General features: G+C 39.3%; 2 protein-coding genes and 1 pseudogene across 5 annotated transcripts in view; 2 read left to right on the top strand and 1 right to left on the bottom strand.

Moving 5' to 3' along the window:
- The first annotated feature begins 225 nt into the window (after positions 1–225).
- Positions 226–7,234, top strand: gsdf (gonadal somatic cell derived factor). Of its 2 annotated transcripts, XM_055181007.2 has the most exons (7): positions 226–422; positions 868–1,254; positions 1,679–1,821; positions 1,933–2,013; positions 2,996–3,087; positions 3,246–4,998; positions 5,329–7,234. In XM_055181007.2, the coding sequence occupies exons 2-6, from the start codon at positions 1,160–1,162 to the stop codon at positions 3,384–3,386; spliced, it is 552 nt and encodes a 183-aa protein (XP_055036982.1). In that variant the 5' UTR covers positions 226–422; positions 868–1,159; the 3' UTR covers positions 3,387–4,998; positions 5,329–7,234. The 2 variants fall into 2 exon arrangements, with proteins under 2 accessions (XP_055036982.1, XP_073727759.1); XM_073871658.1 differs by lacking the exons at positions 226–422; positions 868–1,254; positions 1,679–1,821; positions 1,933–2,013; positions 2,996–3,087 and having other exon boundaries at positions 4,614–4,998.
- Positions 7,235–8,454: 1,220 nt separating this feature from the next.
- The window catches only part of aff1 (AF4/FMR2 family, member 1), a 17,380-nt gene continuing 2,382 nt past the window's right edge, over positions 8,455–23,452 (top strand). Inside the window, exons 1-13 of one of the 3 annotated variants that reach the window (XM_055180310.2) lie at positions 8,455–8,611; positions 12,734–12,854; positions 16,122–16,715; positions 16,804–16,833; positions 16,907–16,990; positions 17,070–17,094; positions 17,270–17,303; positions 17,393–17,495; positions 19,272–19,790; positions 21,680–21,765; positions 22,997–23,087; positions 23,159–23,244; positions 23,334–23,397. In XM_055180310.2, coding sequence (XP_055036285.2) covers positions 12,741–12,854; positions 16,122–16,715; positions 16,804–16,833; positions 16,907–16,990; positions 17,070–17,094; positions 17,270–17,303; positions 17,393–17,495; positions 19,272–19,790; positions 21,680–21,765; positions 22,997–23,087; positions 23,159–23,244; positions 23,334–23,397 — 1,830 coding nt within the window. In that variant the 5' untranslated portion in view covers positions 8,455–8,611; positions 12,734–12,740. Of the gene's footprint in view, positions 8,612–12,733; positions 12,855–16,121; positions 16,716–16,803; positions 16,834–16,906; positions 16,991–17,069; positions 17,095–17,266; positions 17,304–17,392; positions 17,496–19,271; positions 19,791–21,679; positions 21,766–22,996; positions 23,088–23,158; positions 23,245–23,333; positions 23,398–23,452 lie in introns of all 3 variants that reach the window. The other 2 variants (XM_055180309.2, XM_055180311.2) reach the window with 2 other exon arrangements.
- On the bottom strand, positions 20,719–20,835 carry LOC129424586 (5S ribosomal RNA; annotated as a pseudogene).

Here is a 23,452-nt window from a genome sequence, read left to right as displayed (position 1 = left end):
TTGAAAATAATGCTATGCGGGGCTAGTTAGACCTTTTTGTGCTGATCTTGACCTGGCACGAAGACAATATTGTATAATTCATATTTGTATTATTTAGAAATATTTGTGTTACAAAACAACACAAGGGAAAAGTGATCTACTCAAATGATTATTAATTCTTCCTTACTGTGCCAGCCTTGAACTATTTTTCTAAAAAGATTGCAACCAATGGGGGCAGGACGGTTTGTCTGAATATTGATGTACCTTCGTATGATCACAATCAATATCAGCCCTTACCCACAATTCAGTGTTAAGTGAAACGCAGGACAGCAACATTCCTTACTGAGAATGAGCTTCATTCACACACAGCTGCTGGAATTTCTCTGGACAGATGGGAGTCAAGGTCACACAAATGATTCCTTTGATTCAGAAGTTCATCTGAGGTAAAGTTCTTGTGTTTCAGACGAGAATAGAAAGATGTGTATTCTGCAAGTGGTGTAGTATTAAGGTTATTATAATAAAGACTACATTTTCAAAATGAAAAGCAGCTTTGGCTTGTCTTTGTATAGAAGCATCATTATTATCCCCTGTACTGCATGAAAGGAAACACGTTGTCCTTATATTGTGAGCTCATATTTTGTTAGACGTGTCTCAATATAATGAAAGATGCTTTTAAAAAATATTGAACTGTGACTGTTTGATTCGTTCAGTCTGTTTATAAAATGAGATACATTTCCAATTTTTTTTTTTTTTAGAATTTTTGAGAGTTCTTAAGAATTACACTTGTTTTATGAATTCATTTTCTTTTTTCTTTGTTTGTGTCACACCGTTGTTTGTGTCTTTGTTCCTTTCTGATCTTTTTCTCGCTTGTTGTCTGTGCACCTGCAGATTTGGGCTTATCGTCTTTGCTACTATGTCACAAAGAGAAGAAGAATTCACTGGTGTTTTCTTCAATCGAGCCTTTATTCTCTTCATTTATCTCATCTCCTGTTCAACACCCTCCGTTTGCTGGACATGAAAACAGTGTAAAGTATTCCAAGGCCGAGCCTGGCTAACGTAGATAAATCTCAACTTTCCCAGGCTGTTACAAACAACATCCAGTCCTTTCCCTCCGGAGCATCTTCACATCCACACCGAGAGTCCTTCACGAGACACGATCGTCCACTTGCGTTCACCAGACATGTGTGTGATGTTGTGTGCGCTGGTTATTCTGCTGGGCTTTCCACTTGGGAACACGTTTGTTTTGCATCCTTCGCCTGATGCCGAAGCCCACAGGTAAGATCATTTGGTTATTTGTAGGGATGTTGTCTATGCTTGAACAGGTCTGAGTGTGCCAATTGAGTCCAGATTAATGGAGGACTCCTGAGATTTTAAAATGAAATTTGAAGCTTAGATTTAATTTGTGGGGGAAATCGGTCCCCTTAATATACAGTGATTTCATGCTCCAAATGTTGCTGCTTTATTACATAACATTTTGTGTACAAATTGACAACCAAAACCTGAAGTTCTGTTCTCTGAATGTTCTAAAAACACTTTCTGTGAATAAACAATATAAACGAAAAACACACAAGCATCTGGCAGGCAGAACACAGCGGTTAAGCTGAAATACAGACAGCTGTACGCAAAACATCATTATTTCATCATTATTTGTTTATTAGAAAAAAACTTGACCTCATGCGTGTGTATGTGTTTTCTGTAGATGCAGAGGAGAACCAGAAATCAGGAAAATCCTGCTGGAATCACTGGACCTACAGCAGGAGCCTCACGTGTCTGTGTTTGGGATGAAACAACTGCGTGCCCAATGGAAAGCCACTTTCAATGCCACCGTAGCTTCCACGCCAGGTACTTTAAATCAGATTAAGTGTAAAGCCCAATTCAGCACGAATCTGTCTTTCCCAATAATCCTGACGCTGCCATGGGTTCACGGTTATGTGGTTGTTGTCTCTTTGACAGATAATTCAACATTCCCTGAGGATTCTGGGAACACAACACAACAGAAGTGTTGTAAACATTCCTCGCAGGTTTTCATCAAGGGTGAGTGGTCACGAAAGATCCCAGTGTTATAATTAACATAAAGGTGCAGTGTGTAACTTTAAGAAGGATCTAATGACAGGAATGCAATATAATCTACATAACTATATTATCAGTGGTGTACACAATCAACAGTTATGTGTTTATTACCTTTATCTCCATACATTGTGGGTCCCCTTACATAGAAGTCCCCATTTTGTGCCGCCATGTTTCTACAGTAGCCCTAAAGCACAATCTGCTCTACAAAGCGCGTTTTGTCACTACTGTATTTTGTCTTAGACAACATTATGTTTGTCTTGTGGTGGCTACCGTAGCTTCACTATGCATTTTGGTGAACGGTGGATTGAGCCATTGGTTGCAATTCACAATTTTACTGCTAGATATCGCTAAAATCTACACACTGCACCTATAAGACGACTTGCAATGGGCTGAATTATGCTTTCAATAGGTTTTGCTTTTAGTTACAAAACTTTAGTTACAAGTCATATTTCACCTCAAAATCAAAAGAAAAAGTTGTGTGTTGCATTGCTTGCCTTATTATAAGTACTGTGTTATGAAGTAAATCACATGTTGTGCATGACTAGTAGTTGAGGCTGGTTTATCCCAAGGTTTTATCTCCATGACATACTTTTAATTTCCGCTGCATTAGCGCTCTTGTCTCGCTCACCGAAGCAAAAACCATCAGTGAGTGACCTTAATACAAGTCATACGGTAGAGTTTACTGTGAGGCTACTTTCAAACAATGTGCTTAAAAAGTAAAAAATTAAGGGACTCAAAAATAATGCAAAAAATATTTTTCATTTTCCTCTCTGTAATGCACGTAGACCTTTATTGTGTTGTATTCTCTGCATTACAGTGAAAATGTACTTTGGTATTTTATTTAAATCAGAACAAATGTGGGGGTGAAAATGACCTGCTTGGTTAGGGTTGGGTGAGATTCACTCCATCATGCAATTCTAATTTGTTGTTTTTTATGATGTGTCAGATTTGGGCTGGGACCACTGGATTGTTCATCCTGAGACTTTTACCTTTACCCACTGCAAATCCTGCAACCCTAATCAATGTTCCTCGGCACAGGTAACGTCCACAGCACGTGCTTGCTCTGAATTATTTTGAACCCTAAGCCTAGTGTGTCACTTTTAAATGCATTTTCACACGAGTAACTTTTACATGGGTTTCAATCTCATCTTGTAATCTTAAAGTTGCTTTCTTAAAAGACTTTCTTTTTTTCCCAGTGCTGTAAGGCGACCGCTCATGATATTCTCCCGTTCGTCTACGTGGATGACTGGAGCAGTTTGGTTGTGTCTTCTGTGAGCATGGCCCGTGAGTGTGGCTGTGACCCTGGAGAAGACCTTGAGGTCATGACCCCTTCCTAAAAACCTCACCTATGTGAACACCACCACAGAGCTACTGACACAGTAAAAAAATCAAGCTTTTTAGGTTCTTGGCTTGGCAAACTTGTTTTAGCAAACATTTTTTATTAGAATGCCTTGAAATGTAAGAAACATTGTGAATACAAACTATTAACTTTTGTGGGTTTTAAGGGTGCTATTAAATATGAAGTGGAAAAATACAAATTTTCACTTTCTCAGAAGACAGCAAAATTCTTAATCTAACCCAGTGTTTGTTTTTCCCCAAAAGAGCACAATGAACCTTCTGTTGGAGATAAATTCTAGCCCAAATCTCTCTCTCTCTCTCTCTCTCTCTCTCTCTCTCTCTCTCTCTCTCTCTCTCTCTCTCTCTCTCTCTCTCTCTCTCTCTCTCTCTCTCTCTTTCTCCCTGTTGAATGCAAAGCTGTATAAAATGAATAACTTTTAGAGTTTAAGGGTTAAAGTCTGCCCACAGTTTATTGGCCAGCAGCCTTTTGTTCCATAAAAACATCAAAATGTAACCCTGCCAAAAGTTTCCCCAGCGTGATTCAGTTCTCAAATTCAAGACTGTCATGAAATTCTTTTGAAACATGTATGAATTTGATTGAATCTATTTTAGATGCTATTTGATTGTAATTAATTTGTGAATAATTTGATGATTATCTTTTCACTCATCAGTTCTTGTTTGTTCATGTGTATCTCTGAATCTGGTGGAGAAGTGGAATGAATGGGTGGAGACATTAACGTTTCAGTACTAAAATAGTTTACAAATTTGACTCTTGGGTTTAATGCAGTGTAGTTGGTTGACCTTCTTTCATTTAATCTTTTTAAACAGATTTATTTTTATGTGGAAACATTTATTTGCATGATGTGCCTCTGTTAATGAATCTCTTATTCTGCTTTATATATCACAAAATCATTTGATTTCAGTATCGTTTATTATGACATGTATCTGCATGATGTTTTATTAAACAAGCTTTCATGAAGTAAATAAGTGATCTCCTTATTTCACCCTAACGTTTATCACGTGCTTATGTATGGAAGCTTGTGTAATGCTGAGCTTTATCAAAATGAACTCAGATGAACTCAAAGTTTCTGCTCAGTTTGATTGGTTGTGGTCGCGAGTGTGGCTGCAAGTTAAGATGCATTCCTTACATAACAGAACTTTATGCCCGTTTGCTGGCACGCTGAGTGCGTGTGCGCGCAGTGTGTGTGTGTGTGTGTGTATGTGTGTGTGTGGTGCTCGCGCACTGCTGTTGCGCAGTCAGTAAAAGATCCTGAAGTCTCTCTCTCTCACTCATTTACTCTCTCACTCACTTACTGAACATCACACTCTGAACTTTCAACAAGAGCTAAAACATCAGACGAACATTCGCGATGTCACGCGTGGCTTCACTGTGCCTCATGTGCGGATCTCTGTGTGCTGTGTTCACATTTGTGCTGGTTGTTGAGGGAAGCGGCTGGACTGAGTGTTTGGATGAGGATGAGATCATTACCGAAATGGCCAAGGATGTTGAGCTGCCGTCGCATTGTGTGTTAACCTGCACGGGGCTCACGTACAGACAGGTCCTGAAAAGACAAATCAAACTTACTATCCGATTCAGAGACTCAGACTCAGGTACGTGTGCGTGTGTGTGCGTGTCTTCCTGAAACAAAATCTTAAATTAAAAGTTAGGGTTGGACGTCTTGACGCCTCAGTCACAATATTGCACGTTGGTGTCTGTAGAGAAATTTGCAGGGGGACATTTCCCCTGCAAATGTATACACTTAGAAAATGTGTGTTTAATACATTCTGTAATACTGTAATACATTCTGAGAACTTAATTGCTGGCCAAGTTTTTATCATGTTGTGCACTTCTGGTACTTGTTGATCTTACATGCTATTGTGAATGATGCACAGAGAGACGCCCCCATTTAATCCCGTGACCCGTCTGTTCAATCTGTGCAGGAGAAGCAGGAGAGTTTTGCTGGGTTGTCCATAAGAGGTGCAGTTCGTGGGATAAAGCTTTTGTTTTACTGCCAGTTTTCGAATCACTTCTGAATGGAGAAATGGTCCAGATTCACATCAGCTCGTCGACCCCCACAGACCCGATTCAACCCCACGACTCCGCGTCCATACTGCCCGACGACTGCGGCCTGCGATTCGATGTCACTCCTCATCTGAGGCGACAGACTGTTTGTGTCCGACTGACACCGTTCCTGGAAAATACATTACATTGTCCACCTTTTCTTGTCATTATTAGAAATAAACGCACAAAGAGTGTGACTCGTACCTGATTAAGTCTGTCAAATATGAGACACAAAGATTAAGGTCCAAATAAACTCTTACTACGGGCTAGTAGTGTTACAGCTATTTATCATTAAACATTAAAGGGCCAATAGTATGCCCATTTTTACAAGATAAGGGGCTGTTTACACCTGGTATAAAGATGCGTTTTGGTCTGTGGGGACCACAAGTGGACAAGAAAGACACATTCACGTTTACACCTGGTGTTTTAATCTGTCTTTTTTGTCCACTTTCGATCACTTCTGTCCTGATTACGGAGTTCCTCTGCTTTTGTTTAAAGGAAAAGAAATGACGGGTTTAAATTGACACACTTTCTTTGATATTTCAGAGCAATTGATAAAAGTAAGTTCACACAATGAAAGAGGCAGAGACCAGCTGCTTCAGTTTTATCAATGAAAGCCTAAAGATGGTGCTGTACACTGCGTCATGTTTGATGTTAAAACATTGTGCTTGTACATCACATTAGATGGAGAGTAAGGCGGTGTTTTGTGGCTGCTTGAACACATTCGAACACGTCTACACCACAAGCAATCCGTTCAAATGCATTTTTTGACTACCTCTGAATGTGGTCAAAAGTGGACGAGCTCAAAATGTTTTACACCTGTCTTTAGGGTCATCCACTTGTGATCCGATCGACCAAAACGTATCTTAATACCAGATGTAAACAGCCTGTAAGTCTCAAGTGTGCCTATAATGTTTCTATTAAGTTTTAGCTCTAAACACCCCACAGATCTTTTATTATATCAAGACCAAAATGACCCTATTCTGCGAGAGCAAAAAACGCTGTATTTTTATGCACTTTGTGCTACAACATGCTAACAAACTCATTTAGAAAAGCTTTTGGGTAAAACTAACCAGTCAGTCAGTGACTGTGGGCAGGGCTTTGTCAGTATGATGTCACATTAACAAGAAAAACAAAGCAGGATGTCTAATGAGATTGCTTTGGTTTAATGGGGATTAAAAAAGGAGTGTTTTCTTTTTTAGGGTGGTTGTGTTCACACTGCCAACACACATTTATGTCCTAACAACTTGTAAAAGTGTTTTTTGCATAATATGTGCTCTTTATATCATATGCAGGCTGGACTGTACATGAACAAATGCTTTAGCTGAATATGTTATTGGTCTTTTGATAAGATCTTAAGGTCTTATGATTAAAAAATGTTTCTATTATTTTAATTTTATATATGTTCTTACATTGCTTTTAATAGTGTTTGGTACACTGAGTGTGATTTAGGACATGTATGGGTTGTGCAGCACCTTGGGTAACACAGTTGCATTTAAGGTGCTTTATAAATAAATCAGTTTGAAGTAATTCAATGTCAAATTAGATTTAAGAGCTTTTTATTGTAAAATGCTTTTGTTTATATAGAAAAGGCCTCTTTTGCACAAGTTGACTTATTTTTGTGATGTTAGGGTTATACAACTTTGGTCAAATTGAATCTGCATATTGGCCAATGAAAAACTTTACACTAAAACAAGGCTCAAAATGACCTACATTCTCAGTAGCCTGTATATAAATAAATGCGTAGCTATTTTGGTAATAAAATTTCTGAAGGCACCACCTTTATTCTGTGTCTATCTTCATCCTTACATTGATATGTTCATGCTCGCCCTCTTCTGAAAAGGATGAAAACTGCATCTATTTAGGGAGATTACATGTTTGGGTAAATATTAATAATGCATGTAATGCCCATTCTGCAAAAATAAAGGCAAAATGTGCTTGGCAGTGTGGGGTATTACTGCTTTTTCTCAACACAAATATAAGTAATTATATGTTAATACTAAATGTAATGACTTCAGAAGAGTCAGTGGATAATAATGACACTTCACAGGATCTGCTCACTGCACGTGTTACAAGTTTTCAGTTTGATCAAAACCATTGTTTTACACTTTAAGGTTTAATGGAAATGAAGGCAAAAGAAAACAGTATTTGCAGGCTAAATGGTCCAGTACATGATTGCTATATATGTACGGTACAGAAAATATACTACAATTCATTTACAGTAATAAAGGTAATCATTAAGAATGAACTTGTTTAATACATCCAATAGTGCTATATGATGGTGTGCTGTGGTCAGTCTGATCTTAATAGCTTTCACACTGAAGGGTTAGGAATTGGCATACGTTGCCAGAGATTTAGAAATACTGTACTTTTCTCTGCCTCACTGACGTTTAATCTCAAGTCTGATGAAAGAGTCCAAATATTAGAAAAATATCAGTCTATACGTCTATAAGTGTATTTTTTATTTTAGATGAGGGACACACGCATGTTATAGATGTAACACAAGTTTTAAGGAGACAACATACTTTGTAGGAATTTCGTGAAATGCACAACTCAGAAGCAATAATATACCCAACAAATGGAGAAGGGACAGCTCTTCAAGCAACAAATAATATTTATTTTAACTTTTAGTGTTGTATGCGCATATAAGAGGAAGAATCTGTGTTATCGATGTGACCGTTCACATTTACACACACAATAGCAATAAAATCGCAATCTAATGGTCTTCTTATAATAACTTTAGTGAGTATAAGTGAATTAAGGTTGGACTGGGTCGAAAAAGCCCATATAAGCATACTTGCCAAGGATGTATCTTGTTTTATCGTGATGACATGAAATAGTTTACAGAAACGGGAAATAATAAACAATTAAACATTACCACTTGAGGCTTCCGTTCTTTTTTAATAGTAGGGTTAAAAATGTTAAAGTTATTGTACTTAATATCTTAATATAATAAAAGAAACGCAACTCCCCGTTTACTCGCATTTGTTTGCAAACGTCTTCGTTGCCACATCTAATATGGCGGCGGCGCTGATGTATGGCAGGAGCGGACCAAAGTGGCCAATGCGCGCTCTAGATATTTCAAAATCACGTGATTAATCATGACGATCCACCGAATACCGGCGGCGCGAGGAACAAACCGACAGAAAACGGAGCGAACAGGTGAGAAAACGCAGAGATCAATTTGATAAATAGTCTATACACGGAAACACGACAAATCTCTTCATCAAATCAACAATAGAGTCTCAGTTTCTTTAAACATTAACATTTAACCCTAAATGTTAAAGTATTGTGCGAATACACCGATACACAAACACGTTAATACAAAATTACTCATCATCAGTGTTGTTGTTGCTGCTGTTGCGTGTCTGTTTGTGTTTAGCTGAACTGACAGCTGTTTTATGTTGCTACAACATCAAGCTGCTTTAAAATATAGTAAACAAATGGATAAATAAATGAATAAATAACTTTACTGCTTTATAGATGATACACGGAGTTATGTCGTCGTATGAAGCGTTTTAACCCTCAAGAGATCCTTAAAAACGTGTTCCTAAGGCCAAAAAAATGACACCTTCCCAAAAACTGCTCTAAAAATATCATATGTCAATATTTTTATCCACTTTAAATGATTCAGTCTTTTAAAACGACTTCTTCCTGAAACATACATATCAAATATTAATTTAATTTGTGGAAATTTGTTTACATTAACCCTTGTGTTTTTTAACAGAAAAAAAACAAAACAAAAAACTAAATATTTTCCAAAAACACATTTGAACTACCATTTGATTATTATTATTATTTTTATTATTATTATACTCTGGGATGGGTCAAAGATTGGCAGCAACATTGATTTTGATGCATTGTTATTTTTTAAACAAGGTCAGATTTTATACAAAACTCACACTTGTGATCCTAAGGCCAAAATGACACCTTTCCAAAAACTGCTCTAAAAATATCATACATCAATATTTTTTCCCACTTTAAACGATTAAATCTTTTAAAACTACTTAACCCTTTATATGGCAATATGTTAACATTAATCAAACCACAGCGTTCGGCTGATGTGATGTCATGAAACCTTTTGTGGGACATCGTAGCTTGGAAAGTGACCTGTCATGATTTCTCACTCCAGAGGCTGAGGGTTCATTCATTTTTTATCTGTAAACACCGGCAAGAATGAGCAGCCCCACATAAGCCTCCAGTTTCTCTGTCTCAAGATCTCTCCAGTCTGCGATTGTCTCCCATGTAGGTTTGTCATGGCCAGGGGCGTTGCTAGACATAAAGCTCTACTGGGGCACGGGTCCCCCATTTTTTTTTTACTTTTTCTTGAAAGCCTGCGGTGTGCAAGACACAATTTCCTTTGAACCTGACAGGGTAAGATGTTATGTGTCTTTACTTCCTTAAACTCATCATCTCTCATTTTTGCTTCCCTTTTCCTGCTTTGCACAAAACATTTCTGATGTCCATCACATGCGTCAATGATCGGGTGAAAATAAGATTTTCATTATTATTTAGAAACTTACTTTAGTCTCGTCGTGTTTTCATAAACCAACTCAATCGCGTGTACTTTGTATGCGGCTGCGCACAGCAAAACAGTCGCGCACGGACATGAATGGGTGCGTGGATGCGGACATGAATTGGGGCGTGCACGCGTCAGTTCGACTGCTGCGTCGCTTTTTCAAACGTGAATTGGGTAACTACAATGCATATAGATCCGTTTTGCAGCGATTGTCTTTGTAAAGGAATATATACTAGTTAACTGCTAAAATGTAAACTTGAGATTTACACAGGGGCACAAAAGATTTACACTGGGGCACGTGCCCCAGTAAAAGGGGTCTAGCGACGCCCCTGGTCATGGCCCCAATATGCTGCAGGATTTCATGCATCAGCATCAATGAAAAGCTTGAAGTCAGGGCACTGATTCGGGCAGTGGCATAGTGTGTAAGCCCTGGAGTGTCTCTGTGTTTGTGGGTGACCAGAAGATTTTTCCATTTTTAATGTCCACCCTGCAGTCACTTCATCCATCTCGCTTCTCCCCGCTCTCACCTTCTGACAAGTCTTCTGAAGATCCCACTGATGAATTAGACTCCAGCTGGTCTACTTCTACCTCTGAGGCCTCAGTGTCAACCTCAGAATTCTCGGAGGAAGATGAGGAGCCATCCTCGCTCTTGAAGTGCATGATTATTTCTAGAGCCTTATGTGTGCTGTAAAGCCTTGCCATTTTCACTTCTTCTGCTATACTGTTCATACTTATAGCAGTAAACAACATGAGCGAGGACCAAAATGAAGATTGATTTTGTTTCGGTTCTGGCCTCTCATCGTTTTTATTACTGAATTAGTTTGAAACGAAGAATGTGGCCTTCAAAGAGAGAAGAATTTGGATATGTTGAATATGCCCCCCAACCCCACTCAACACCAACTCCACCCCGACATCACCCCCACCCTCTTACCACTCAGACACACTTTTTTACACACACACACACACACCAATTTTCAACATTAAAGGTTTATCTTTTGAGTAGCAATGCGGTCCGCAGAAAACAGCAAAAATTGTGACATTTTGATGAATGCATGAAATGGTGAAAAGTAGCGCCACCTGGTGGACATATAAAAATTAAAACGTGAAGGCCAGTAGTTCAAAATGATATATTGACATAGAGGTATGTGTTAGTTTATGTTAAGGAAAATGGGGGGCAAAAATTGTAGTTATAATGGTTTTCAATGGGGCATTTTTTGTCCCTAGGATCACATGTTTTTGCGTAGCTTAGCCATTTTAAGCTAATTTAAAAAACTGAAACCAAAATTCTAAAATGTATCAAAAATGATTAACCTCTGGCAATTTTGGGCAATATTCAATCATCAAGGTCAAGATGGTTTAAAATCAAAATGGCATAAAATGTCCCTAGGATCCCTTAAGGGTTAACATCATGGAAATCGAGCATGTTGTCAATATAATGAATGATTTTGCAATGTATGGAACATCTTATGAAAACGAAATATTTTTTATTCTTCGATACCGACAAATACCAGGATTTCTATGACTTTTTGTAACAGGCAAAATGTGTGGGCACTGCATAGTTGTGTAAAGATTATACAAAGAAAACAAATGATTATTTTAAACCGATTCATTGTTACGCATAACAGCAGATGTGAAAATACATTTTCTCCGCATTTATTAAGACTTCACGCAAATAATTATTGACACATTGTTGACAAGTTAAAAGTTAATGGTCATTTCATTATCTACAAAATCAGTCATTTTGATGCGTTGATTGTAAAAGCAAAAATTGTAACCAGAGCTGCTAGTTTAACTCAATTTAGCTATAGTAAACTATATTTAATTATAAAATATGATTATTAAATATAACACTATTATTATTATTATTATTATTATTATTATTATTAGATCAAGAAGGATTAGAATCTCAACAGATTTTTATTCACTATATTAAGCAATAAAGGCAGTAAAAAGTGTCTTTGTCAAGAGTTGAGGAAAGGATGACAGAGGTGACAGGTGGTGATGTCTGTGATCGTGTACGAGGGGCAACCTTCTGATCTCTCAAATTGGAATTCATCGACTGGCCGCTAGAGGCTCCAAAAGGGAGTCAATTCCCATAGACCTCCATGTTAACATGCCCAACTTTACAGCAGGAAATATGATGTTTACAGCCTGTTTTTGGTCTATATAGCTAATTTTGCTGTGAGGGGGGTGAATTTTGTAACTTATATTAAGTCTTAAAGTTCTGCATAATTAAGGGCGTGGCCACTTGAGTGACGGTTGAACTCCCACTGCTGTCACTACAGTCGAGCTAGGTGGGCGTGGTTTAGCCACTTCAGCTTTACCCACGTCTCGCCTCTTTACCCATTTTTTTTTATATCCGCAAGTGATTTGCAGTGACTCGCAGCCAAGATGGCGACGGTAGGCACTACCTACTTTTGGCTTCAAAAAAGCTCTTTACAAACCTATTGGAGACATCACGGACACTACGTCTATATTTTTATAGTCTATGCTTTGTACAAATCAACTATCAACAAAGACTGCAAAACACTGCAAAAGAGCTGAATGAACTTTAAATGTCAATTAATACATTAGCTGCTATGTTGTGTTGAATTAATTGTCATTTCTTAAGAATTTAATTATTAAACACAAAAAATAATTTCTTGCTTATATCTGTGTGCTCTTCGTTTGCCTGTATCACTAACAAACACACAGACAGAGTGTTTTCATGTAAAATAGTTTAACACAACTCAGAGAGCCTCTTGATCATCTGTGTTTTCTTGCAGTGCTCACATGGAGGAACGTAACGTGTTACGACAGATGGAGAGAGAGAGGAGGAACCAGGAGGTGGAGCAGGAGGAGACGCGCTATGACAGAATTACTCCTCTATTCAATGAGCCATATAAGGTAAAGAGTTATGTGACTCATACCTGTAACATCTGATGTGTGAAAAACACAGTTTTATAATGGAGATATTCACTGTGGGAAGGACAGCGTTTAAGATGTCATGGCATGTATACCTTCTTGCTCTATTGACAAGACCAACTAAAACCGGCCTAAGCCACTTTTAGCTGATCAAGCTGGTAGGGCTGGACCAGAATATTCAAATATTTGTTCAGTAGGTTGACATTCAATTTTGAGATTTTTTTACAACATTATTAGTGTTACTGCAGAGCTTCTGCTTAGCAGGAGGTGCGCTTTACACTCCCGCTCTGTAGGCGGTTTCATCAGACGCACGTGCGGTGACGCTGAGCAAAACTTTACTTTTGGTCTCTGTTTAATGGTCTGACTAGTTGAAATCTATGTGTTGTTTATTTAGCTTGTTATATAAATAAACTACCTTAAACGGACTTTGTTTACAGGAAGTTATGCGTGTTCCACGACAGCTGATTGTTTATGTTGTTACTGCTGAAACCGTCTATAGTATAGACCAACAACAAGCATCACAAGATATGAAGTTTGCGCTCATGTTTGGCCAGAGGCTGTTGGCAGAGGCTAGGGGTGTGTGATAACATGCGCATCTTGTCAGTAAAGTCGGTTCCTTGATTAGTAATAAATCGCCATCACCTGCTTTCAAATGGACCATCATTTACTACACAAAGCCATAGTTTACAGACAAGCTGGGCCATATTGCATACATGCATATCGCAGGCGATACGTCCACAATAATAAATGCAAAATTGCCCCGATTGTCAGAGGCTAGCATGCAGAGGCTCTGCATTAACTCTAATAATGTTGTAAATAACATTCAGTTTCACACAAAATCCAATCGATTTGCTTCACAAGACGTCAATATGTCACCATCGGTCCATTTTTCGTACATGAATTACTCTGTTAGCTGGATTTGGCTTGATCTTGGATTGTTTGGTTATTTGAAGCTCATCCTAGAGTTGCTGTCATAGAAACAGGTCTGTAAGCTTAAACCTGCTCGGGAGCAGACTTATTTCACGTAAACAAGATTTTTAAGCGGTAGTTATATGGAAAGTCACCGTCGCAGCCACATGACCTCCATTCTTCTGAGCGCAACTTGTGGAAGATGCATGATTAACTATGAAAGAACTAAAAAGCTTTCCATATTCAACAAATAATAATAAAAATGGGCTGAAACATTTAGCAAATTGCTTTTAAAAATAAATATTTTTTCTGCAACTTGTTTTTGTGGAACAGCAGTTTTGATTATTATTCTTAAATGAATGTCAAGTAGGGATGCATATCAATTAATCGCGATTAATCTATAGCAGAATAAAAGTTTTTGTTTACATCATATATGTGTGTGTACTGTGTATAATAACTTTGTATAGTTAAATGCACACACATGCATGTATATATTTAAGCAATATTTACATGTGTATATACATTTGTATATTTGTGTATAATTTATATTATATATAAAAATAAATACTTAATATATAAATATATTTTTTTCTTAAAATTATACATGCATGTGTGCATATTTATATTTACATAATTATTATACACAGTTCACACACATATATGATGTAAACAAAAACTTTTATTCTGCTATAGATTAATCGCGATTAATTGATATGCATCCCTAATGTCAAGACAAACATTATGACCACATTCATTTGAAGTTTATTTTAATTTTCCTGTATAAAAGACAGCAATCTGTAACCTTAATCAGCAGTAATAGATTTCATGTACAATAAAGACTATTACTCGGTGTGAAATTCCCTTTGAATCAACTCCTCCTTAACTTTGTCAAGTTAGTACAATGTCATGCATGAAAGGTTTGCTTAATTATTTGTATCTTTTCTATCTTTAAAACTCTGTCTTCAAAGATTTGACCCTGTCCCTAACTTTCTAAATCAATAAATTCACAGTAAACCTACACGACCAAAAACCATATGCAAAACCAAAACCTTATCTCTCTCTTCTTTCATACACTTTAATGTGCAGATTAGGCAGATGTAGGCCTTTCAGTCAAATACCTTCAAACGGGTTTTTGTATAATATTTGCTGCTGCTCATTTTGAAGTAAAAATTGACTGTTATTCCTTCAGGTGTACAATTACTGTAATTTCTATTTTACTTTGCAATTTAACTGTTGATGTGTTTCTATTGATGTAATGTCATAATGATGGATTCATTCAGATAGGACACCATCGAAGGCCTAGGTGTAAAAATGCACAGAATGCCACTGTTATTTATGAGCATCAAAGTTTGATTTCAATCATTAATTTTACATTAATATCAATCTTTGACATCATCTAACTTAGTCAATATTAAAAATATAAAAGATTATATTTTCACAGCTTTACATATTGTAGAATGAGTTTATCTAGAAAACAATGAATAGGTGAAAAATGCAGCATCATAAAGTTCACTATAGCCTTCAATCAATAGCTCGCGCTCTGCAGGGGTTAAACATTTTGGTGTGTTCTTTGGCCATTGTAACAACCGGCCAATCACAGCCTTGCTGATCAGTGCAGGAGTGTTCAAAGAACCGAATCTGAACATCTCGGACGTAGTAAGTGACGTATGAAGAGCGGGCCCCTGGAGTCATGGACATTATTTTTGTATTGGATATATTTGCTTTTGAGATATAAGCGGCGGCTCCGTTGACTTGATTTATGTAAATCAGAGCACTGAAGTTTCTGCAAAATATCTTCTTTATTGTTCTACTGACAAAAAAAGTCACCAACATATTGGATGGCCTGAGAGTCAGTAAATATGCTATTGTGTTTTTTAACTGCAACAATGTAAAAATACTGGTTCATCTGGCAGAGCAAAGTATATAAAGTGGGAGGAGTTGGATGTGGATTCAACCTAACCCTCTGGATGTCGTGTTCTGCAGTGAGGACCATCTCAGCAGTTCTTCACATAATAAAAATGCATACAGACGGACAGATAGTCCTGCCTTTATTTAAGAGATGAATGTGTTCTGCCCCCCCTCTCTTTAAAGCTTTGAATATTTGATGTTGATTACTACCAAAGCTTCGAAGCTTAAAAAATTGTATTCAGACCAGCCATACAAGCTGGAGGACCAGCTGACGTCAGCTAAAATCAAGCAGATCAATCAGCCGGTCACTCAGCATGAAACAAACAAACCGTCCAAATAAGCAGAAACTCTGTAAGAATCTTTTCAGAGTCTGACCAGCATCCTTAACTGAGATGCACTTCAACAGAATTCTCTGTCTGATTTCTTTTCCAGATAAATAAGTGTGACGAGCTGTCCGCTCGCATTCAGAGGATGCTGGGTAATTTTGAGGACGGATGTGATGTCGGACCCAGGGAACTTTGCTCCGTGTTTCCGTTCGGTCATTCTGTACAGCTCTTTCGGGCGGACGGGTCTAATTGCCGAAACTCATCGGGACACACGGAGGGGTCCACGCCTGCTAGTGAGACCTCACCCGCCTCTTTTGCTCCTTCACAGGGGTCTGTACCGAAGAGCGAGAACTGCGATTCGAACCGGTTACCGGCACTGTCTCCACCTGCCGACCCGCTGTCCCCTTTGCAGTCCAGCGGCGTGGATGAGCCGTCTCCTGAACTCTGTCAGGCGGAGCCATCACAGATGGAGGCTCCTCCGCCAGCCCACGTCCTCCTGGTTAATTTGCACTGTAAACCGGGCCTGGTGAACCAACAGAAGCCCACGGCGTACGTGAGGCCGATGGATGGTCAGGACCAGATGACCGCTGCCTCTCCAGATTTTAAAGCTTCGCCAGACACCTATGAGCACTTACCTGACCCGAAGAACAGCGGCGTCAGTCCAAACCAGTCTGTGAAGCAGCCGCCACAGTCTGTTGATGTGAGTGTTTAGTGTCCTCCACATACACACAGAGACACCTGCTCATCATCACTTGTATGTCTTGATTTGTGCTTCTGTTCCTCTGCAGATTGCGTGTCAGGTGGACGACATACTGAAGGTCAGAGAAGATTCTCTAAATGTATTTTAAAGAAGAGATGAAGATGTTTTTTTAATGTCTTTGCGTCACACAGGAAATGACATCGTGGCCTGAGCTGTTGACAAGCATTTTTTCACCGAGTACAAGAGAGTCGCTTACGCTCCCCATCCTTACTGAGGTCTAAAAAAATCAGAATAATCTGTTTCATTAGATTTCATTCAAACTGGTGGATTTTAACTGGTTTATTCCTGTAACAGGAGCCACAAGCATTCCCCACTCCCAGTAAGTTTGTCTTAAATATGAAATAAAAACTCCTGAAGTCATCCAACCAAAACTTTCCCACATATTTCAACTTAATATAGATTGTACACATGTGAGTTTTATTAGCTTCATGTAGGTGTGTCCTCACTGGTACTATATAAAAGATTTATTTTGTTTTGTCCTTTTTTACTAGAAGCTCATGAATCAGACAGCGTTGAACAGGAACACCAGTAAGTATCAACATCAAGTGTTAAAGTGGAATGATGCGGTGCATCAGATGACAGTGTGTCTCTCTCTCTCTTTCTCTCTGTGTGTGTAGGGCTGATTTCAGCATCTCTAGTACTTCTGACAGCAGTTCATCAGACAATGAGATCGTCAGTCCAGAGAAGAAAGCAGCAGATGTAATGTCACCACACACACGGGTAACATGAATCTATGAACTTGTGTATTCATGTGATTATTAAAGTTTCCCTGTAGCTGATAGTTTTAGCACTTAAAACTCGCATCATAATAGCATATGTATAAAGTATATTATAACTACTCCGCAATGGTGTTGAATGATGAATTTGCACATGGTTTGTCTTAAAAGGATATTTAAAACACCACATAAACATAAAAAACAACTATAAAAACTTGATTTTCACCACAGTGGGACTTCAATTATATGTACTTTTTTATTATGGGACTTTTCTTATATTATAACAGTTATAAATATCTTATCACACTGCTGCAGTTTTATATCCGCATCATCAGGTGGTGTGTTGTGATGATGTTGCATATTCATACCTTCATACGCTGTACAGTATAGTTACCTTAAACATGTTTCTTACTCAACAAATTTCTAAATGAATTGACTCATTACAGTGAGTTTGTAAACTCTGAAAACATTAATTTGTGTGCATTCAAGGAGAAAAAGAATCCTCATAGGAACTACACTCACCTAAAGAATTATTAGGAACACCTGTTCAATTTCTTATGAATGCAATTATCTAATCAACCAATCACATGTCAGTTGCTTCAATGCATTTAGGGGTGTGGTCCTGGTCAAGACAATCTCCTAAACTCCAAACTGAATGTCAGAATGGGAAAGAAAGGTGATTTAAGCAATTTTGAGTGTGGCATGGTTGTTGGTCGGCCTGAGTCTTTCACAATCTGCTCAGTTACTGGGATTTTCACGCACAACCATTTCTAGGGTTTACAAAGAATGGGAATGGGAAAGGGAAAAGGGAAAAGATCCAGTATGCGGCAGTCCTGTGGGAGAAAATACCTTGTTGATGCTAGAGGTCAGAGGAGAATGAGCCGACTGATTCAAGCTGATAGAAGAGCAACTTTGACTGAAATAACCACTCGTTTCAGCCGAGGTATGCACCAAAGCATTTGTGAAGACACAACACGCACAACCTTGAGGTGGATGGGCTACAACAGCGAAGACCCCAGCGGGTACCACTCATCTCCACTTCAAATAGGAAAAAGAGGCTACAATTTGCCCCAGCTCACCAAAATTGGACAGTTGAAGACTAGAAAGATGTTGCCTGGTCTGATGACTCTCCATTTCTGTTGAAACATTCAGATGGTAGAGTCAGAATTTGGCGTAAACAGAATGAGAACATGGATCCATCATGCCTTGTTACCACTGTGCAGGCTGGTGGTGGTGTAATGGTGTGGGGGATGCTTTCTTGGCACACTTTAATGCCCAATTGGCACTAAGGGACCTGTTTAAATGCGACGGCCTACCTAAGCATTGTTTCTGACCATGTCCATCCCTTTATGACCACTATGTACCCATCCTCTGATGGCTACTTCCAGCAGGATAATGCACCATGTCACAAAGCTCGAATAATTTCAAATTGGTTTCTTGAACATGACAATGAGTTCACTGTACTAAAATAGCCCCCACAGTCACCAGATCTCCAATAGAACATCTTTGGGATGTGGTGAAACGAGAGCACAATGCTTTCCTATCAATATGGGCCAACATTTCTAAAGAATGCTTTCAGCACCTTGTTGAATCAATGCCACATAAAATTAAGGCAGTTCTGAAGGTGAATGGGGGTCAAACACAGTATTAGTATGGTGTTCCTAATAATCATTTAGGTGAGTGTACATTAAAGTCTGTTAAGTGTAGGACATTAAAAAAAATGACTTTCACATTTAACCTTACACTGTCTGTGTGTGCGCGTGCGTGTGTGTGTGTTTAGGTCAGGATAAAAAAAGACTGGCAGTTGAGAAGATGGTTATATTCAAGAGAGAACCAACAGAATTCTGAGGGCCCTTGTTATGTCATCATGGCCAACTCGCATGATTCCCATGGAAAGACGGAAGCTATAGGTCAACCGGGTTGCTATAGTAACCCAACCCAAATTGATATAGAGTCAGATCACACACAGACTGTGATGAGCACGTGTGCAGGTGAGAATTTACAGGTGAAGACCTCACGCCTCGAGAATTCCCAACGCAATAAAAACCCATCCGTACGAAGAGCAAAAGAAAGCAGAAAGAAAACTGAGAAAAGGAGTGTGAGAGTCGCGAGTAAAACACGAGATCTGTCTATCTGCGTCACCAAACACACAGAGAGAAAATTAGCCTGTCGCCCCCTGCTGGTGAAGATAGAGCTGAACCTGCTCTCCAGAATCCCACAAGAGCCCAAAACAGCCCCGCCCCTCTCTGGGGTCGTCAAGAGACCTGGCCCTCGAAAACCCACTGGACACAAGAGACCTGTGAGAAGAATCTGCTTTTGATTTGACTCTGATTACATTTCAGATCATTTTCTGACTGTTTTGTTTATTAATTACATACTTGCTGGAGTTATTAACCTGAAAACATGCACAACATTCACTAATCCTAACCAGACAATCTAACCATAACCTGCACAAAATTCACTAACCAGACAGTCTAACCATAACCTGCACAAAATTCACTAACACTAACCAGACAGTCTAACCATAAGCTGCACAAAATTCACTAAGGGGCTGTTTACACTTGGTATTAAGATGTGTTTTCATCGATCGGATCACAAGTGGACGAGAGAGACACATGACGTTTACACCTGGTATTTAAATCCGTCTCTTTTGTCCACTTTCGACCGCTTGTGTGCTGAATACTATGAGGGGGTGGTCCGTGAGACGGTGGGCGAGTCTCTCTGCTGTCATTCAAACCCGAGCGGGAGTAATTATGAGTTTATATGGACGCAAACTAATAATAATAATAATAATAATAATACCTTACATTTATATAGCGCTTTTCTCAGTACTCAAAGCGCTTTACATATGAACGGGGGAATCTCCTCAACCACCACCAATGTGCAGCATCCACCTGGATGATGCGACGGCAGCCATATTGCGCCAGACCGCTCACCACACACCAGCTTATTAGTGGAGAGGAGACCGAGCGATATAGCCAATTAGTATGAGGGACGATTAGTAGGCCAATGGGCAAGTTTGGCCAGGATGCCGGGGCACACCCCTACTCTTTTCGAAGGACATCCTGGGATTTTTAATGACCACAGAGAGTCAGGACCTCGGTTTAACGTCTCATCCGAAGGACAGTGCTTTTTTTGACAGTATAGTGTCCCCGTCACTATACTGGGGTGTTAGGACCCACACAGACCACAGGGTGAGCACCCCCTGCTGGTCTCACTAACACCACTACCAGCAGCAACCTGGTTTTCCCAGGTGGTCTCCCATCCAAGTACTGCCCAGGCTCAGCCCTGCTTAGCTTCAGTGGGCAAGCTGTCTTGGGCTACAGGGTGATATGGCTGCTGGCCGAATATAATATAATGTTGGAGTGCACTGCTTGTTTAGCAAGTAAACATGCTGCACAGTGTTTTGTACATGAGTATGTAAGAGCTTTCTTTGAATTTTCAGCGCAATTGATGAAATAGGATCGCACAACTTTCACACGCTTTCAAAACGAAACTACGGAGATCAGCCGCTTAGTTTTATCTATGAAAGGCTAAAAATAGCGCTGTTCACCGAATGTTCACGCCAGAAGTCAAAAAAGACGTAAAACTTGCGTTTAATACCTCAGATTAGATAAATGGGCGAAGAGAAGGCGGTCGCGTGTGGCTGTTCGAACGCATTCAACCACATGTGCGTTCCACAACTCCAAAGCGATCCGATCGAAAGTGGTTTCGACCACCTCTGGATGTGGTTGAAAGTGGTCGAAAGTGGACGAGCTCAAAACGTTTTGAACACCGTTTACACCTGGCATTAACGTCGTCCACTTGTGATCCGATCGACGAAAACACATGTTAATGCCAAGTGTAAACAGCCTCTAACACTAACCAGACAGTCTAACCATAACCTGCACAAAATTCACTAACACTAACCAGTTTTTAAATGAATCAGGTTTTTTATTTCAATTGTGAATGTTTTCAGTGTACTTATACATTTAGTCTACACCAGGTGTCTCCAACCCGGCCCCCGGTGGGCTACCCTCCTGCAGAAGTCAGCTCCAACCCCAGTCCAAACAGCTGAAGCAGCTAATGAAAGTATTCAGGGTTGGTTGATAATTAGAGACGGGTGGTGGTGCTGAAGTCTGCAGGACGGTAGCGCTCATCAGGAGCCTGGTTGGAGACACCTGGTATTGACCGTTTGTGTGTTTTCAGGCCGAGCGGGATGAAACGTCTCAAAGAAAAAAAATGAAAATGGAAACACCAAATTCTTCCTCTCAGAACATCATCAGCGGATCAAAGTGAGTCACGACCCAAATCCCAAACTAGTAGCCAATCACACTGAATCACAACTCAAATAAGCAGATATTTTCAAGTTTGCACAACAACAGGTATTACAAAACCTACACAACACAAAGAGATTGACTGTAAATTTTGTGTTTACAACCTCCTCAAACAATCCGTGTGTTATAAAAAGACAACAGGGACCATAATCACAAAACATTTTAAGGCTTAAAGAGCTCCTTATTTGCTGATTTAACTTTGGAGAAACTAATGTAATGAGCGTGTCGGTCCTAATTTTATGATGTAAAAGTATTTCATAAAGCCAAAACCGACTCCCTCAAGACGACTTCTAAGTCACATGTGGCCTGCTGCACGAACAAACTCAAGAGTTGCCAAGTAAGTTTTAAGTTGACTAATTCAAGCCGGGTTAATCTGATGCTAGTTATCAACTTTTTCTCTTAACTGGGGTTTAAACCCAGAGCTGATGATTATTCATTATGTGCCTGTTTATAAGCACATGCAAACAAAATTTGCATTTGTGGATAAACTTTTGAGGATTCACTTTCACAACTGAGTCAACTGAAAGGATTAGGCAAGTGATAGCCATCATCTCACCGTCTAGGTTAACTATAGACCCGGCTATGAGTAACCCATTTTTAGCCAGACTTAAATTTGTTTACGTCTCTCTCTTGCTCAACTAACTTGAGAGATGTCTGATATTCCATCATGTAAGCAAAGTCAACAGTGATTACAAGCTGTTTGCTTACATTTATTGATTTCATTTCTTTTTTTTGGGCTACGGTTAGACGTCTAATACGTTTTTTAACTCAAACGTTGCCTTGTTTTAGCCTGGACGTCTGGGCTGTGTTCGGACGACTATGAGATGTCTTTTAAATGCAAAATTGCTTGCCTGGTTGTTTTATTGGGTTTCCTAACCTTCTTCATTACTGAATGTTATTTCACTAGATCACAAAGTAAGCCGTTACTTTTATCAGAAGTAAAAGTTTGAAGTGTTTTTCTGTAGTCATCTTAACAAACAAACTTTTGTTTTGTAAAGTATTCTTGTGTCTCTTGATATTTAAAGCTGCTTGTTATCTAATGTAATGAAATTCATATAGAAATGATGGGGTTGCTGTGTATTTTCCATTTCTTTCTCTAGATTCATTCCCGGACTGTTGAATAATAATCAGTGGAAATCACCTGACTTTCCACACAGACTGAATGCAAACCCTCTCAATTTTCCTTTAGAGTCACTGTCAGGTGCGGGACCATGAAGAAGAGCAGCGTGAAACAGATTCCTCCTGACAGAGAGCAGCAGAAGACAGCAGCTCATCTGAAGGTCCTCTCTAAACAATGCTTATTTCAGGCTGGATGTAAAACATTTGATTTATCGGTGGTTTTATTACACAGAAAGCCTGCGAGAGCCACGACGCACCTGCGCAGCTGACGTGTCCTTCTGCTTCCAAACCAAGAGTGCTGCTGCAGTTGGACCGCAGGTGGGCATCTCTCGGTTAGACTACAACCTGTACGCTGTACTGTTCCTGTACGCTTGATGTGTGATTGACCTTTAACCTCTGTTTTCCAGGCCACATTCTGTCGAGGATCATATGAGGGAAGCAAAAAAACTAAAGCACAAAGCAGATGCAACGGTGTTTATAAAACGTTTCAATTCCCCCCGAGCCCTCTGTTTACTACAGCCGTGAG

The sequence above is a fragment of the Misgurnus anguillicaudatus genome, chromosome 9 (assembly GCF_027580225.2).
Source record: "Misgurnus anguillicaudatus chromosome 9, ASM2758022v2, whole genome shotgun sequence".
Lineage (NCBI taxonomy): Eukaryota > Metazoa > Chordata > Actinopteri > Cypriniformes > Cobitidae > Misgurnus > Misgurnus anguillicaudatus.
This window is presented reverse-complemented; position numbering and strand designations above follow the sequence as displayed.